Here is an 18551-nt window from a genome sequence, read left to right on the forward strand (position 1 = left end):
TGGCCATGAGAAGAGGTGACAGAACAGAACACCCTGAGCCATAGCAGCAACCTAACAGAGGCCTTACCAACACCCTTAGCTGCGCCTCAGGCTCCCTCCAGGTGGGCCCTGGCAGGCCCTGAGCACGTAATGAGGTGGAGAAACAAAAGCCAGGCGTCTGGCACCTGCAGGAAGATCCAGCCTCACTAGGGGGCTCCCTACACCCCCACACGGAGGCATTTTGGATTCTCTTGGCTTTCAGTCAGGTGACTCCTTCCTCCCAACTTCATATCACCATAATGAAGAATATGGGCGATTTCTTATGGAAGCCAGACAGGCTCAGTAACAGTGCTGGCGGGAAATAGACTCCAGACATCATGAGGGAGCTCACAGCTCAGAGCTACACCAGCTCCTTAGAAACAACATTTAGAATTCATACTGTTCTCTCAGGAATTCTAAGGCATGTCTCTATCTCCATTCGGGGAAACAGAGGCCAGAGGGCCTCGGAAGTGGCCTAAGAGCTGGAGTTTACGATCTGACAATCTGGTTCTAGAACTTGCTCCTTTGCACCACCTGCTTTACAAGAGACGACTAGGGACTCATCGTCTAGCGGCCCGGCTTACATACTTCTTGAGGGATACGCAGTACACAGCCAGCTGCTCCACCGCTGATCGACCCACACCCACGTCTTGGATCATCTCCTCCACCTCAGACCACTGGCTCTGGAGTAGGAGCTCAATTCTGAAAAACATTTCCCGGCCCACGGCATTTGAAATCTGGAGGCTGATGGTTAGTCTGCCTCCCTTTGCTGCCGTTGCTATGGCAACGGCCTGGGCTGCTAGGATGCTTTAGCAGGTGGGTGTGCCCAAGGAAAGGTTCCACAGCAGAGCTCAGCTCAGCTCAGCTCAGCTCCAGAGATGCTTTTGCGGAAACAGGCGCTAACAGAGAACTTCAAGGTCAGAGACTTCATGTAGAGAGGCTCCTGGGGAGAAAGGCAGGCAGGCCACCTCTCCACAGGCAAGCAGACAAGGGGTGAAGCAAGAGTCCCCATAAAAAGGGAAAGGCCTATAGAGAGTAAGGAAATCTGTGCCCATGGGCACCTGGAAACCCGAGTCAAAAGGTGAACAAAACCCATTTTCGGCTGCAGTCCTGAGAATTACACCCCCTCCCCGGGGGCCCTGGGTGTGAACACACAGCACAGAACTCAAACAGAAACTCACCGCTCCATGCTTTTCATCTTGCTCTTGAGTTGGCGGGCCTCCTCCTGGGCTTGTTTGGTCTCATCCTGCTGCTGCTCCAGGAACTTCATCTGCTTCTGAAGAGCAAGCGTACCCATACCTCATCTTGGTGCTTCTCAGGACCACGGCCACTGAGAGCTATCTGTACTGTGTCTTTTGTTTGTTTGGTTTTCGGTTCTGACAGGGTTTCACCGTGTACTGAAGGTTGGCTCTGAACTCATGATGTAGTCAAGGATGACCATGAACCCTTGCTCTTCCTGCCTCCACTTCCCAAGTGCTGGGACTACAGAAGTGTACCTCCATACTTGGCTAGCTTTTGAAGATGCTGATAAATACTTATCTTCAAATAGCAGGAGGTAAAAGTGCTGAGGGCCCCTCATGCTGACCTGTTCTCTGTGCTCTGAGTGTGAAGTGCTGGGAATCCAACACAGGCTTTGAACCACAGCCCTCACTTGGCCAACGGTTTTTTGCTAAGGGACTTTAGGACTGCTGCTTCCTCACCCCCAGAGGTGTGCCTTGCTATCAGCACAGCTTAGTGGCTCAGGCCTAGTGTGGGCTGCCGCGGTTCTGTGGTCCTGGTCCCATGCCACAAGCTTGCACATAGAAGTCAAGAGCACAAGCTCGTATCTCATCTAGACACATAGACAAGACGCATCACGATGGGAGCGCCAAGCCAGGAGCTGCCCCACTCCACCTGTGACCTGGGGATGCCACCAGAGACTGTGCTGCAACCTAGTACTGGTTTGCTTCCCTCCCACTGGCTGGGCCACGTGATTCAGCTCAGTCTCCAAGCAGGAACAGAAAATGAATATCCTAGGGCCTTGTCTGTTCATGAGAATGGCACCCAGCAAAGGCTGCTCCTGCCTACGAGGCTAGAATATCAATCGTGAGTTCAGATCAATCGCCTCATTGCCCTCGGAGAGCAAGAGGCTCACGAACCCAGGCTGATACAAAATTCATCTGGGTCTAGGCCTGCTTGCTTTACAGGCTTTGATCTGCTCGGTCAGCTCAGCACAGCGGACTTCAAAGGCCTTTGCTCCTCCCTAGGATGCTGTTTGATCTGGCTCCAGAGAGCAGCCCCGCCAAGGACTCGAGTTCTAATGGAAGATTCTTCAGACGGGCCTCATCAGTGGACGACGAGCCACTTTTGGAAACACAGCCCAGCCTACTCAGGTCTCCGTTGAGCGGGCCCTCTGTGAAGTGTTGGGAAGGCCTTGTTACCTGGTACAAAATCCACAAGCACAGCCATTATAGCCCCTTTTCTTATGGGCTAGAAGGGCCTTGGGAAGAAGAGATTTGCCTTCGCTTTACCACTGTATAAACATAAAGTGGTTGAGGCAGAACCAGAAGATATGATTAGAAATGTGAGCCTAGGCTGGGCATGGTGGCACATGCCTTTAATCTCTGCACTTGGGGAGGCATGGGCAGGTAGACCACTGTGTTCCAAGCCAGCCAGGGATATAGAGTAAGACCCTCTATTAAAAAAAGAAAGAAGGAAAGAAAGAAAGCGAGCACAGGACTGTGGCTGTACCTCCCTGAGGACTTACTTTAAGAGTGGAACACAGCATCTCTGTCTTGTTTAAGGCGTTCTTTAGGGACTCCACCGTGGCATTGCGTTCTTCCAATGTGTCCCGCAGAGTGTCGATAATGGCCTGGCTGTCCCGTTTCTCCCTCTCTGGAGCAGGGGCAGAAGTCCATCCATGCATGAGAACTTTGACCCCTGAATTCAAGCAGCTACCCCTGAGCCATATGAGAGCAAGGCACAGGCCAGAAGGGTGGGTGGCCTATGTCTCTCTCTACCATGCACCAAGAAATCTAAGCTAGAGTTTCACTTAGGAGACAAACTCTCCTTTCTCCTGCTTAAACTATCTGGGTAGGGGGCTGGAGAGGTAGCGGTTAAGAGCACTGTCTGCTCTTTCAGAGGTCCTGAGTTCAATTCCCAGCAACCACATGGTGGCTCACAACCATCTATACTGAGATCTGATGCCCTCTTCTGGCCTGCAGGCACATATGCAGGCAGACATTGCATACATAATAAATAAATAAATCATTTAAAAAAAATATATATATATATATATCTGGGTAGATGTCACTGTTCCCCCGACTTCTGTGGGTCTAGTTAATTCTTCGTCCCAGAATTCAAGCAAATTTCTGTCAAACTCAACAGCCGAGCCTGAAGATGCAAACTGATGGGGTGGGGCCACTCCCAAAATGGCTCCTGGGCAAAATAGTTCCAAACAGTGAAAAGAGGCCACCCAGGCCTCAGCAGACAGTTAGGTCACCACGCCTCTCCCTTTTGGCTAGTTGTAAGAACTAGCAAGACTCTTTTGTTGCTGTTGTTTGTTTTTCAAGATGGGATTTCTCTGTGTAGCCTTGGTTGACCTAGACTCACTTTGTAGACCAGGCTGGCCTTGAACTCACAGCAATCTGCCTGCGTCTCTCTCCTGAGTGCTGGGATTAAAGGCGTGTGCCACCACGCCTGGCTGAGCTAGCAAGACTCTTGGCCATATAAAGCAGGAAGAGCCCCTGGCTTTGCCAGAGGTCGAAGACCTTCCTTCCTCTTAGGCTCCCTCCCTCCAACACCCAAGGCAGAGGCTTCCCAGGGCCTCTTGTCTCTTATTAACTTACCTTTCTGGGAAAGCTGGGCTCTGACACTGTCCAGTTCATTCTGCAGGACAAATATAATATGTTGCAACACTGAATAAGCAACAGGAGCACATTACAGCCAGCCTCCATTCAGCCTCCCACAAGGCTGAGCCACAGGACCCAATACTCAAGGCCAAGCCAACACAGAAATAAATGCATATTATTTTATGTCTGTGGATCTTTTTGTTTGTTTTGAAACAGGATGTCACTAGGTAGCTCAGGGTGGTCTTGAACTCACAGAAATCCACCTGTCTCTGCCTCAGTAGTGCAAGGACTAAAGGCATGTTTCACCATTCATTACGGGTTTTTTTTTTTTGTTTTTTTTTTTGAGCCAAAGAAACAATTCAGCAATTAAGAACGCTGCCTGCTCTTCCAGAGGCCCCAAGCTCAATTCCCTGAAACCACATGGTGGCTCACAACCATCATAATGAAATCTGGTGCCCTCTTCTGGTGTGCAGGCATACATAAAGAGTCTCATATATATATATATATAAAACACAAATCTTTTTATTTGTTTGTTTGTTTTTCGAGACAGGGTTTCTCTGTGTAGCCTTGGCTGTCCTAGTCTTGCTTTGTAGACCAGGCTGGCCTCGAACTCTGCCTCTCAGAGTGCTGGGATTACAGGTGTGTGCCACTGTGCCCGGCTGGATACATAAATCTTTTTAAAAATATATGTTCATTTTTATTTTATGTGTGTCAGTGTTTTGCCTGCGTTTATGTCAGTGCACCGCATATTCACATTGCTCACTGAGGCCAGAAGGTGCTGGATTCCCTGAAAGTGGAGTTGGAGACAGTTGTTAGCTGCTATTTGGGTGCTAGGAATCAAACCCTGTCATTTGTAAGAGCAGCCAGTGCCCATAAATCATCTCTCCAGCCCCTTTCTGAGCCCTTTAAGAAGGAAGGTAAGATGCAGGAAATGAGTCCCACAGGAAGGTAAGATGCAGGAAATGAGTCCCACAGGAAGTGAAGCTTGGCCTGATGGTCAGTCAACAGCAGAAGCTTCCAGCTCCTGCTCCTGCAAGAGTCGAATGTTCTCGGAGCTTTCGCTGCAATCACCAGGGACACAGAGCAGAACAGCCAAGCACTATGAACCATCTCTAGTTCTGTCTTGGGCCTTGCCTCTTTCAGTCTACCTCCCTCCAGGCTCCAGGCTGGCTCTGAGAGGCTCCCCCCTTAGCAGTCTAGAGAACTCAATGTCCGGGGGCAAGGGAGATGCCTATAGCCACAGTCAGGAGAATGAAGGCTTTTACAGCACACTTCCAGGGTTAGGCAAGCACCCTTTATGGACAATCCCAGCAGCCTTTCCTCCAGATTTCCCCTTAAAGCTTAAGAGAAGACTCAGAATTCCATGTGTGACCAATATAAGCTCCCCGCAACCCCCAACCAGCCCCTCTGCCCAGGACTTTAGGGGCAGGAGCTCCTAGTGGCTGGGCTGGGCAGTGTAGGCCAAACAACTGGGAATGGAAACAGTAGACAGCTAAGCGCATGCAGGGTCCGACTGAGACCAGACACCCCACAGTCTCCTGGCTCCTTCCACACCTCAGCAGGATGCCTTCGAAGTCCTTGCTCCAAACTATTCAAGATGCTGCCTCCCTCCCTGTCTCATAGGCTTGGCTTTGAAAGCTGAAGAAAAGACTCAAAGCTGCCTTTGTTGTCTTCATCACAAGGAGGACACCTCTTAAAACTGGGAGCAGTTACCATGACGATGAACAGGCTGGCTCCAAACACAAAAGCTCAACCATCTTGAAGCAAGGAGGTTCCAAGGACATCACAACAGCCAGGGGGCTGAGGTCAAATGAGCTGTAATCTGACGGAGTCTCAGCAGATTAACCCTTAGAGTCCAGTGATCATGGGCAAACCCCAACCCAACTTCATCGAGACATTCTGCGAGTCCAGCTCCCTTACCCAAAAAGGAAGGCGTCTTTAGATATGGAGGGGAAATGGGAGAAGCGTAGACGGCAACCTGGCTATCCTCCCCCGTAGTCTGGCTTTCTTTCCTTCTGGGCTAAAGACTCTGATTCCAGGGGCTTTGCCCTCTAGGGCTGGGCTCGGAAAGGCCCAGGCATGCGTTTTTACACCATGTTCTCCAAGAAATTTTGAGGCCCAGCCAGGTTAGGTAATGGTGGATTCACACATCATCTCTGACGTGTCGGGCGGTGGTGGCACACGCCTTTAATCCCAGCACTTGGGAGGCAGAGGCAGGCGGATCACTATGAGTTCGAGGCCAGCCTGGTCTATAAAGTGAGTCTAGGACAGCCAAGGCTACACAGAGAAACCCTGTCTCAAAAAAACAAAAACAAAACAAACAAAAAACATCCTCCCTGACTAGCGAGGCAGGAATTTCCTGACCTGTCACTAACAGTCCAACAAGAAAGTGCGCTGAGCAGGAAGGCCATAAATCCTACACAAGGTGAGAGGTATCAGAAGCAGGGTTCTGTCCTTCAGTCCAAACAGCCTTGGAAGCCCAAAGGGGAGGTCCCCTAGGTGCTCAGCCCCTCCTCTTACAGTACATGCCTCTGATGACTGTCTCCAAGTTACGTGCCCTCCCTTTGTTAGCTCTCTACCAAGTCCTTGTTGCGCAGGCCTGGCTCCATCCACACTCTAGGTACCTTCTCTTCCTTCTTTCCTTCCTTTCTTTATGGTTTTTTGAGACAGGGTTTTCTGTGTAGCCTTGGCTGTCCTGGATTCGCTTTGTAGACCAGGCTGGCCTCGAACTCACACCGATCGCCTGCCTCTGCCTCCCAAGTCCTAGGATTAAAGGCATGCGCTTCTAGGTGCCTTTTCTAAGTAGAAGTGAAAAGTGAGCTCCCAGAAGGCTTGGAATTTGGTAGAATGAGATAAATCCTGGGTACCTTTAAGAATTCTGCATCCAAGACACTCTCCTCTTCCTGGGCAAGGTCAAAGAAAAGCTTATTGATAATAGCCCTTTTGCCAACCTGGATGAGAGAACAAGAGAGAATAACGCTGGGTCACGGCCAAAGATGAGGAGGAAGGACCGAACGTGGCTTTGACTGCCTGCTTCATGTTCCGGGTCTGCTCTCAGGATAACTATTCAGCACATCCTTTTGCGTCAGAAGGCTTCTTCATTCCTACATGTGGGCTGCTGGTCTGCGGATGGCTAAAGTCATGTCTATGTCTGGGGACAGTTGCTAAACTTTATTAAAGGAGACGAAATATACACAAATTAAGACTTGGTGGGAAAGTCCCTCTCCCAGCCACCCTAGGGTGTAGGCAGGCCTCCTGAGTGACTACAGATGTTTGTGAGGATCAACTGACCTCAAGCCAAGGAAGCCAAAAGGTTAGAGTCTTTCTGTTTCATAGCTGTCTTCCCCATGCCTGCTTTCTGGAAAGAGGAGGTCTTCGCCTGAAGTACCTCCACTCCATCATCCTTACCTGGATTCTACACTGTGGGCAGGTCCGACTTGGTGCTGTCTCAAACCACTGGACTAGGCTACAAAGAGAACAAAATCAAAGGTGAGTGATCCTGGCATGGCTAGGGATACAGGTTACATGGTCACTGCTATTAGCTCCTCTTTGACCCAGTGCCTGCCTGCCTGTAATGAGAGGTGACTGTTCCAGGTAGGACGTTCCTGAAGGCCTGAGCAGTGTTGTTGTTGGGGGTTGAAGGCTCGGCCCATGGATGTTCTTTGCAAGATGGGCTGCAGCATGTGGGTGAAAGGCATAGCTCAGAGTCACTCTGAGTCTCCGATAATACCCTACTTTCAGTTAGGGCACTAGGGGCTACACTCTTAAATAGTGGTAAAAGCAAAACATAGCCAGATTTACACAGTTTATCAGTATGGCCTATCCAGACTCTGGCCTTAAATGTTAACTGAAACAGCCTCCTGTAGGCATGATGGTGCCTACTGTAATCCTAGGTGGGAGGATGGCAAGTTCCAAACCAGCCCAGACTTCAGAGAGAGACCGGAGGTGAGAGTGTGACAGACTTCTTCGCCCCAGGGATGAGAGACAAACTCCTCTTTGAAAAATGATACTATCTCCCATTACCAAATCTTTCCAATAAATATGCTTTTAAAAACTCTATAAATACATTCAAAGGCCATATACAACAAAATTAAGGCTAACCAGGCACAGTGGGATGAGTTAACTAAGAAGCAAATTATCAATGAATCATTAAAGCATAATGAAGAGAAGTTGGACACACACACAAAGCACATTCTGTGTGATCTCATCTGTATAAAAGAAAAACACGGGCAAAGTGGTGCCGTTATATGTGTGTGGGTGCTGGCGGGGTAATCAGATGAGCTTGCAAGGTTTGTAATGCAGACATTGCCCTCTTTCTTCTGCAGAGCTGGAGAGCAAACCAGGCCCTTATTCACGCAGGACAAGTGCTGTGCCAGTGAGCCACCGTCCCGGTCCTACACCGCGCTTCCAGACTTGAGTCTGGCCACACAGATTGCTGGGTTCGGGACAACCCTACAGGCCATGCACCTTTAACATGTACACTTTTCTGCAGCACTTCAACAGAATAAAACAAGCCAGACAGTTGCTCACTCCTACAATCCCAGCACTTGGGAGACTAAGACAAGAAGGTCAGCATGACTTTAAGGCCACATGGTGAGTTTTAGGCGGTCTCAAAAACCAAGTAGCCAATCTCAGAAAAAAAGTAGCCAGGTATGGGGGTGAACGCCTTCAGTCCTAGTACATGGGAGGCAGAGGCAGGCTTATTTCTGTGAATCTGAAGCCAGCCTGGTTTACATATTGAACTCTGGACCAACTAAGGCTACATGGTCTCAAACAGACAAAAACAAAAAGGGAGCCAGGCATGGTGGCACACACTGTATCTCAGATGTCTGGGAGGATAACGCAGTACGATGGTGAGTTGGAGGCCAACCTAGACTATATAGTGAGATCTTGTCTCAAACCAAAACCAGAGAAACAAGCCAGCCTTGATAGCACACAAATGCAATCCCACTTGGAAGTGAAGGCAGGGAGATCATAAATTCAGGGTCATTCTCAGGTATATAGGGAACTCAAAGCTACCCTGGGCTACAAGAGACCTACCAAGAAAACCAACCACACAAGTTACAAAGAGGGAGAGCTAAGGGTATTTGCCTACCATGTGTGAAACCCCAGATTCTAAGATGGCAAGAAAGACAGACGAATTTTAAAAATGAAAAAAAAAAAAATAAGAGCCAGGGTGGTGGTGCACGCCTATAATCCCAGCACTTAGGAGACAGAGGCAGTGGATCTCGTAAGTTTGAGGCCAGCTTGGTCTAACCAGGCTGTTACACAGAAAAACTCAGTCTCAAAAAACTGAGAGGAAAAACCAGGAGTGGTGGCGCACGCCTTTAATTCCAGCACTTAGGAGGCAGAGGCAGGTGGATCACTGTGAGTTCCAGGCCAGCCTGGTCTACAAAGCGAGTCTAGGATAACCAGGACTACACAGAGAAACCCTGTCTCAGGGGGAAAAAAAAAGATACAGAAGGAACTCTGAGAAAATCTGGCACATGTATATATAAAAGCTCCAAAAAGCCAAGCATAGTAGTGAACACCTTTAATCTCAATACCCAGAAGGCAGAGGCAGGTGGACAGATGTGAGTTCGAGGCCAGCCTGTTCTACAAAGCAAGTCCAGGACAGGTTAAAAAAAAAAAAAAAAGCTCCAAAACCACAATGGTAGGCAGACTAATGCCGCCCACCTCTAAAAAGTCTATCCTGAAGCCAGTCCTGGTGGTGCACATCTATAATCCCAGCACTCTGGAGGCAGAAGCAGGTGTGAGCTCCAGGCTGGCTTGGTCTACAAAGCGAGTCCAGGACAGAGAAACCTTGTCTCAGAAACAAACAAAGTCTATCCTGACTCCTCATCGGTGACCATGTAGTCTCAGATGGCAGCATGAACTCTGCACATGTGACTAAACGACCTGAGATGAGGAGGGCTCCTGCTCTGCTGTCCCTGTTGTTAAGGACCCGTCCGTTCTACAACTGCTACACCTCCCCAGCCCTAAGATAAACAGCATCAAAGGGCTACACAGTGAAAGCCTGGCAGAGAGTAAGAAAGCAAGTGTAACGGAGGGTTAGGGTTCTTTGTAAACTCAGTTGTGTTGTGTAAATATGGTTTTGTTCTAATCCCAGGTGTGGGTTTTAGTTTGAGCTTTAGCTTGTCCACACCTGTTAACTGTCTCATGAGGTGTGTGTGCCTTTTGCCAGCCTTCTCTGAAGATATAAAAGAAGGGGGGGGAGGAGGAAAGGAGAAAGAAAGAAAGAAAGAAAGAAAGAAAAGAGAGGCAGTTTGAAGAGACCAGAGATGCTTAGAGCAGACAGACAAAGAGAAACAGCTTGGGGTTCAGCAGCTTGGAGGAGACTGCTGGCTGCGACTGCTGTTGGCGGTGACAGATATAGCCCTAAAGAACCCAACTGACCCTAAACAGCCAGGAGAAGCAAAGAGGCCCCCTCTCCTCTCTAGCCTTCTTTCTCCTATATAGGGTTGGGAGGTTGGAAGGGAAGTTGAGGCCTAAACACCCCAAATAAAGTAGAGCTCAACCGGGTGGTGGTGGCGCACACCTTTAATCCCAACACTTGGGAGGCAGAGGCAGGCGGATTGCTGAGAGTTCAAGGCCAGCCTGGTCTACAAAGTGAGTCCAGGACAGCCAAGGCTAACATGGAAAGACCCTGTCTTGGGAAACAAACAATCAAACAAAAATGAAGAAAACAAAAAACAAAAAAAGTAGAGTTCAAAAGAGCACACTACAAGAAAGAATCCTTAAACATGCTACAATCAGCATGAACGGGTCTTTAAGACACTCTGCTGGCTGAGCTAGGCCTGTCATAAAGGACAAACTGCACTTAGAGAAACCCAGGTCACCAAGACAGAGGAGAATAATAGTTACCTGGGCCTTGAAGTCACAGACAACCCAGAGTTCTGACTGAAGCAGTATAGCATTTCAGTTTGGGAAAATGAAAACATTTTAAAACAGTGGTGGCAATTGCACAAATTATGAATACTTAATCCCAGTGAATTGTATAACCTTCAAATTCTTTTGATGTAGCTCAGACTAGTCTTCCTATCTCAGGCTCCTGAGTGTTGGGATGACAGGTTTGTTTGTTTGTTTTGGTTTTGGTTTTGGTGTTACTTGAAATGGAAACTCCAACCCTGTACAAGCTAGGCAAGCACTTTGCTTGTTTGTTTGTTTTTCGAGACAGGGTTTCCATGTATAGCCTAGGCTGTCCTGGACTCACTTTGTAGATCCAGGCCATAGATCCGCCTGCCTCTGCCTTCTGAGTGCTGGGATTAAAGGCGTGCACCACCACACCTAGCTCTAGGCAAGCACTTTTAACACTGAACCACAGCACCAGCCCTAAAATCACAAAGATGGTAATTTTTAGAATGAACATATTTTGTTACAACTGAAAAACAAAAGCGAAAAGCAAATAAATAAACCAAAAATCAGTGTGATGCATTCAATATCCATCAGGACAGCTATCATCAAAAAGGAAGGATTCGTGTATGGCTGTCTGGGAGTGTTTGCCTTAGGCATATTCAAGACCCTTGGGTTTGAATCTTAGTGACACAAACAAACACACATGATAGTGTTGACAAAGATGTGAAAAATTAGAATCCTTATATTTCTTGTTGCAGGGAATTTGGGGACACTGTGGGATATACTGGAGCATTATGGTGCATGTCTGAAATTCCCACAAGTGGGAGGCTGAGGCAAGAGAATTTTGAGTTCAAGGCCAACCTGGGCTACATAATGAGAACTTGTCTAAAAAACTGTGTGTGTGTGTGTGTACACACGCACGTGTGCATATGTATATGTATGATTTAGCTCAGGGGTAGAGCATGGGGTTAGTACCAATCTCTATGTTCAAGGTCTAGCACTAAAAATAATAAAATGGTATTTGAAACCAGCTTGTGCAACACAGAGATGTGAGAAACAGAGATGGTGAGAGAGAAAGACAGAGATGGAGAGAGAGAGAGAGACAAAGAGAAGAGAAGCAGGCAGCTGTTGTGGAAAATAGTATGCCAATTCCCAAGAAAACTAAACATAGAATCTCCATATGTCCCAGTCTTTCAGCTCCCAGGTATATGGCCTAAAGAACTGAAAACAGGGCCTCAGACGGGTATTTGTGCAGCAGTTCATAGCAGCATTATTCACAGCAGTCAAAATCTGAAAATAACTATCAACAAATGAATGGATAAACAAAATATGGTATTTTCATATATACAATTAAATATTGGCCACAACAAAATCAAAGTCTGATACATGCCATGAGACGGATAAATGTTAAAACTATTATTCTGAAGCCTGGCCTGGTGGTGCACGCCTGTAATCCTAGTACTCAGGGAGGCAGAGGCAGGTGGATCTCTGTGAGTTCAAGGCCAGCCTGGTTTACAAAGCAAGTCCAGGACAGCCAAGGCTACACAGAGAAACCCTGTCTCGAAAAAACAAAACAACAAAAAAATTATTATGCTGAGTGAAATACATCAGACTCAAAAGGGCAACAAACACAAGAGTCCATCCTCTGATGTCCGCAAACACCAGTGCACAGACATACCTGCAGGCAAAACACCCACACACTTAAAAAATAAAATAGAATAAAAAAATTAAAACAAAAACAAACAAATAAAAGCCCAGCAAAAGCTAAGAATGAATCTCAGTGGCAAAAGCATGTTACAGTAATTTGTATCCATTCAGCCTATAATGTTAATAACTGACACAGGGAAACTGAAAAGTCCTTTAAAGCTGCCAGCACTTCTCCCGGCAGAGTCTAAACTGATTCTAATCTACTTGTAAACTAAGCAAACTACTCTAAACCTTACAACACACATATATTCCAAGCACTTGCCACTATGACCCATGACCCCTTTCTTCCTCCTCCTCCAACCATCAAACTCCCTTTTTCCTCTCCAGGAAGTCCTGCCTTCCTCTTCCTGTCCTTCTGCCCAGCTGATTGGCTAAACGGCGCTTTATTGACGGTTGATACATTCACTCAGCATTCCTCCAAAATTACCCCTTTTAGTCTAATAAAACAAAAACCCTCTTACCTATACATTTATATCATTACACCAATATACAATATATATACACAAGAACCACAAACCAATCATTATATTTATGTTATACTCATAATGTTTTGCTGTTTTCAACCCCATCAGAGACTTGAGAAGAAATAAAATTAATTAGCTGAGTAAATAGGAAGTGCAGGTTAGCAGCTTCCAAAATGAAAAAAAATGACAGAGACACTTTGCTACCTGAACAGTCACTTGAAACTCTTTAACACGTTGGAGCATCATCTTCAGCCTTCTGGCCCACTTTATCTGACAGACACATTTGTGAAGCAGGGACTGTTGAGGACTTGCTTACCCTGTCTTGGCAGAGTTAGGCCGTCAACTCCACCTGCATCAAAGTTTTCCCATTTCAGGCAGAATTCTGTCTGTGGCAGAAAACAAGGACAACTTTTGCCCAGTGGCTGGTTTGCCACACCTGAAGCCATCTCCATAAGGAGGTTCCTGGATGCTCATTATCTTCTTTGAAGCAGGCTGGGTGTTGCCAGGAGTCAACCTGTCTCATTTTCAACGAATCTTCAAAACAAATAAAATTTCTTTAAATGCCATATTCTGTAGGTCTCTGAGGTTTTTGAAGACTTAATCTAAATATTTTACCTTATCTATTAAACCTAAGATGTATAGTGTTGTGATAAAATTGAATAGTACAATGAATTAAAAATAAACCTATTTTACATCAATATCTAATATCTTATACCAATGATTTAAAACTAGCCTCGAGAGTAATAATTAAAGCCTTAAGTTGAAGAGTAAACTCAATAATCTACCTTTTGTCCTATCATTCCTAGATATTTTTATTTTTTCAGAGAAAAATCCCTGAGTTCAACCTTGTTCTTTCTCAGAACAAAGCCAATAATAACACAATCAATTCCCAATGAAGATAAACCTCCATAGTCGAAAACCTTACTCAACCCCCCTTTAAAGGAAATGGGAAGGCGTTCTCTTTTTAAAGCTTCTTCAGGCTGGTTTGGGACAAATAATACCTATACAGGGGCCCAAATAAAACTAGGAAAATGGTAAAACAAGCTAGGGATAGCATTTGTGGTCCAGTCTCTAAATGTTGGAAAATTCAAGCCTAAAAGGTCCTGTGTGGCACGGTCTGATATGCTGGACCAATTGGAATCAGGAGCTTTCTCCAAAGCTGTCCTGGGAGATGTTCTGTTCTGAAGACGACAGCAACCAAACGGACGGAACATGAGGAACGCAGCGTGTCAGCACATCAGCATGCTGGAGGATGAATCCTGTCGGGTCTGATCCAGCATCAGTATCTGGTACTTTAATTCTGAAATTATATAATTTCTCACAAGCATTATACAATCGAGGCTAGTGCTGTAGTTTGAATTCATGTACGTCTAGACTGACTTAAGTCAGTAGAGCAGTCTCCTTTTCATCCAGGTCTGTTTTATTTTGACCTCTTTCAAAGAGGAAGTATAATATCACCATTACCAAAGAACATACAGTCATTATTTAATTGAAATCAAAACAAGGTTGTATAGTTCTTAATGTCCTTCTCTAGGCTCTGTGGCACCTGATGAATAGGTTAAGCCGCTACCTGTCTCCCGAGGAAATGTACCCCGTTTTAGAGACAAGCCAGGTGCCTGAGCAAAAGAGCTGGCATTAAGGTTACCCTTTTAAGTATGTGAATTTTAGCCTTTGAGTTTTTAGGATTTAACTAGGCTGATGAGTATTTTGTCACCTGTAAGTCCTCGGTGTTTTTTTGCATCTGGTGTGACCACCAACTGTCCGCCATGAAAGCAGCTCGTGTTTAGAGGGATAAGCCGGCTGCCAGAGCCGTTATACCTTAACTCCACAAAAAGCCTTTTGAGGTGGGAGGCATGCAGTTTGCATGTCTGTTGATGAGAAATTTATCGGTTTAAATCCTAGGTTGTTTTACAAGTAACTTATCAGTAAGGGGTCACACCCTGTGGAGACCAGCCCGGGCTAGAACCTACAGAGATCTGTCTTTGTCTTCATGGTGTTAGGATTAAGGTTGTGTGTATGATTTTCAGGGGTCTTTCTCTATCATATCTATTTTTTTTTCTTTTTTTGCGCACAAACGTTTATTGAGAGAGGGGGTGTCAGTCCTTGGCCACCGCCTTCCTCATGGCTGCCAGCACGCTCCTCCTGCGTCCTCTTGGCCCGGATGTGTGTACCCACTCTCTTCTTGATGAACTTGAGCGCGCGCTTGTCTTTGCACACCTTGAGTAGCTCCATGGCACACCTCCCTGACCATGTCCCGCACGAACTTGGTGTGCTTGGTGAGGTGCCCACGGCGCTGGCTGCTCCTCAGCTTGCTGAGGTTCTTGGTCACCTTGTGGCCCTTGTTGAGGCCCACGGCCATGGGGTAGCGCAGGGCCATGGCTGCTGCTCTCCGAGGGTGGCCGCAACAGTCATATCTAATTTTTATCATTTTAGATGGACCCCACTATTTTTATTTTCCTGTATGAACATATGCAAAACCTCTACCCCATCCTAACACACTTCCTGTTCTCCATTCTGAGGTCAGATGTCCTTGAAGTAGACAGGCTGATCTAATTCAGCAGTTTTCTCAAATACAGTGTCTCTCTGCAGCTGTCATGTTTTGTTCATTAGAATTCAAGAAATTCAAAGTCAATAAGGCATTATGTAATCTATCTTTGGGGGTCTTTGATACCTACCCCTTTTTGTTTGATGAGCACTTCTTTTAAAGTATGACTGGCTCTTTCAATGACTGCTTGTCCTGTGGGATCATGTGGTATACCTGTAACATGTTTTATGTTATAATACATTAAAATTTGTCTCATTTTATTAGAGACATAAGATGAAGTATTGTCAGTTTTAATTTGTTTAGGTACACCCATAATCGCCGTGACTTCTAGTAAATGAGTAATAACAGAACCACCCTTTTCAGAACTCAAAGTCACTGCCCACTGAAATCCTGAATATGTGTCTATAGTGTGGTGCGCATACTTCAGTTCTCCAAACTCTATAAAGTAAAATACATTCATCTGCCAAATTTCATTTCTTTGATTACCCCTAGGGTTACTTCCTACAGGTAATGGAGTTTGCCACGTGATAGAAAACTCCTGTTTTAAACCTTTACTGCTAACATGGTGTTTTTTATGAAACACCTGCAATCAATGGCTGATCAATCTCATCATTACCTTGTGCTATAGGTCCTGGTAGACCCCTGAGATCTTATATGGGTTATATACAGTGGATGGTTTCTATTTCTGATCACTTGTTGTAATTGAATAAATAGTGAAGTTAATTCAGAATCATCCTGAATTAGGTCAGCTGTTTCTATATTCAGCACAACTCTTTCAGCATACTGAGAGTCAATAACAATATTAAGAGTCTTCAAACTCTGATAAGATGAGCAGAATTGCACATATTCCTGATTTTTGCATGGAATCATAAGGACTCTCAACTACCTTACTTACATTTTCTGATTTATAACCTGTTCTTTTTGATTCATTGGCATCAGTGTAAAATGTAGGAGGACCAGAAATTGGAACCCTCTTCACTATACGAGGAAGAATCCAATTAGTTCTTTTTATGAATTGAAATTGCTTGCTTTTGGGGTATCTCTTGTTAATTTCTCCCAAAAAATCACTGCAAGCTCTCTGCCAGTGTGTATTGATGGACCACCATGAGGCAATCTCAGCCTTAGTAAAAGAGGTACCACCCTCTCAGCTGGATCTATTCCAGCTAACTGGCCAAGTCTCGTTTTTCCTTTAACAATCAACTCAGAAGCCTTTTCTATGTAGGTTTGTAATTTCTTATTTTGTTTATGTGTTAAAAATACCCATTCTAAGATGCAATCTTCCCTTTGTATAAGAATTCTCATAGGAGAATGAGTAGAAGGCAAGATAACTAAAATCATGCCTTCTTTGGATCAATGCAGTCAATATATGAATCTTGTAATTTCCTTTCTACCAGAACCAATTCCTTTCAGCTTCAGCTGATAGCTTTCTTAAGCTATTCAAGTCCTTATCACCTTGTAGAGTTTGAGATAAATTACTTACTTCTTGAGTAGTTAAACCAATTGTAGGCCACTGCCTGTTAATATCTCCCAGAATTTTTGAAAATCATTAAGAGTTCTTAATTGATCTCTCTTGATTTGCACTTTCTGTGGTCTAATTTTAATAGTTTGCCAAAATATTTGTTTTTTAGTATCTCCAGTGTCTTTTATTGTATGTCTAGGGGCATTATTATCTCCATTAAATGGAATTTTCTAAGTCTTCAGTAGCCCTGTTTGTTTTATCAGACCTTGAATTTTCTTGTTGTCTTTTAGAATAATTCCTTTTTGGTGAACAGGAAACGAATGGCTCATGTTGGTTTTTTTGTGCGGCCTCGAGCATAGCCCCCTAGTCAGCTTTCCGAAATCAGGGGATTGCCTTGGGTATCCGTGGATGACCTACATTCATGAGCCACATGACCATCCCTTCCACATCCTCTACATTTTACAGGAAATCTCCCTGAATTATTATCATTATGGAATAATTTATCTTTGGGAATATTTTGTTCAGTATGATTCGAATTTTTACAGTCACAGCAGTGAGCATTTTGTGTTTTGATGGCTCCTGTAGTTTTTTGTCCAATCATAACTGAATCATGAGTGTTTACTTCTATGTCTGAAGTAATTTTAATCCATTCGTGAAGAGGTGCAGATCTTGCCCTCAAGGGCCTAATAGCTTTTTTACATTCAGCATTTGCATTTTCAAAAGCTACAGACGGAAGTAGGGTTTCTCTAGCATGTGGATCTGCTATGGTTCTAGTCAGAGCTTTAATTACTCTCTGTAAAAAAAAAAAAATCGGTGAATGTTTCATTTGAACCCTGGGTTATTTCTGTAAATGAGTCTGTTTGTCTCCGTTGTTCAACCTTGTTCCAAGCATTCATGGCTATTGTTCGGCATTGATCTAAGACATTATCATCAAAGGCGACCTGTACTACTAATTCAGAATATGGGCCTTCACCTAACAGCTGATCCCTGACAATATCAATGCCTCTAGTCCTATTGCACTGCTCCATAAGTGTGGCCTCATCTTTCCACCATGCCAGCCATTGTAATTGGGGACCTGGCTCTAAGATGGCAGTTATCAAATCTCTCCAATCTTTGGAATTACATGATTCTGTGTGGCCCAATTATTATCTGTCTAACATACGGTGAGTGTAAACCATAACTGCTTTTTGCCTCCTTAAACCCTTTTAATTCTTGTGCCTCTATAGGTTGCCAATCAAAACCCTAATAATCTTGTGGATTTTCCACATCTCCTGGGAGTTCTCTTATGAAGGCTGGGAAAATCATTTTTGTTTTTTGATTTTTTTTAACAAATAATGAACGCCTTGTAGTCTTGTTACAATTTTGTGTTGTATGTTCTGAACTTTTTTCTTCAGTTTCTATCTCTGTGTTATTATTCTTAGTTATAAGCCTTCCTAACTTCTTTTAAAGTTTGTTTCCAAATTTCATATTTTTCAGTTTGCTTTGTCTCCCATACTCTAATATTTTCCTCAGTTCAATCAATAAATTTTTTCTCTAATGCTTTTTTCTTAGAAGAATTATAGAAAGCTAGGATGAGTAAAATAAAAATAGTATTCATAATCAGTAGCACAATTTCTCTCTTATTTGTATCACAGCATTATTTTAAAAAACATTTAACAAGGCCCAAATATTTT

At 44.9% G+C, this 18551-nt stretch overlaps 1 protein-coding gene and 1 pseudogene across 2 annotated transcripts in view; both read right to left on the reverse strand.

The window, feature by feature from the left end:
- The window catches only part of TRAIP (TRAF interacting protein), a 31549-nt gene that overhangs the window by 10288 nt on the left and 2710 nt on the right, over positions 1-18551 (reverse strand). Inside the window, exons 2-7 of the mRNA XM_084752705.1 lie at positions 7257-7314; positions 6716-6799; positions 3846-3885; positions 2765-2892; positions 1200-1294; positions 607-720 (exon numbers count right to left, since the gene is read on the reverse strand). Coding sequence (XP_084608831.1) covers positions 607-720; positions 1200-1294; positions 2765-2892; positions 3846-3885; positions 6716-6799; positions 7257-7314 — 519 coding nt within the window. The remainder of the gene's footprint in view (positions 1-606; positions 721-1199; positions 1295-2764; positions 2893-3845; positions 3886-6715; positions 6800-7256; positions 7315-18551) is intronic.
- LOC311580934 (large ribosomal subunit protein eL36-like) lies at positions 14632-15277 on the reverse strand (annotated as a pseudogene). The gene has a single exon. The product of its transcript is annotated as a large ribosomal subunit protein eL36-like (transcript).

Source organism: Acomys minous (genome assembly GCF_964271855.1).
Source record: "Acomys minous genome assembly, chromosome: 13".
Classification (NCBI taxonomy): domain Eukaryota; kingdom Metazoa; phylum Chordata; class Mammalia; order Rodentia; family Muridae; genus Acomys; species Acomys minous.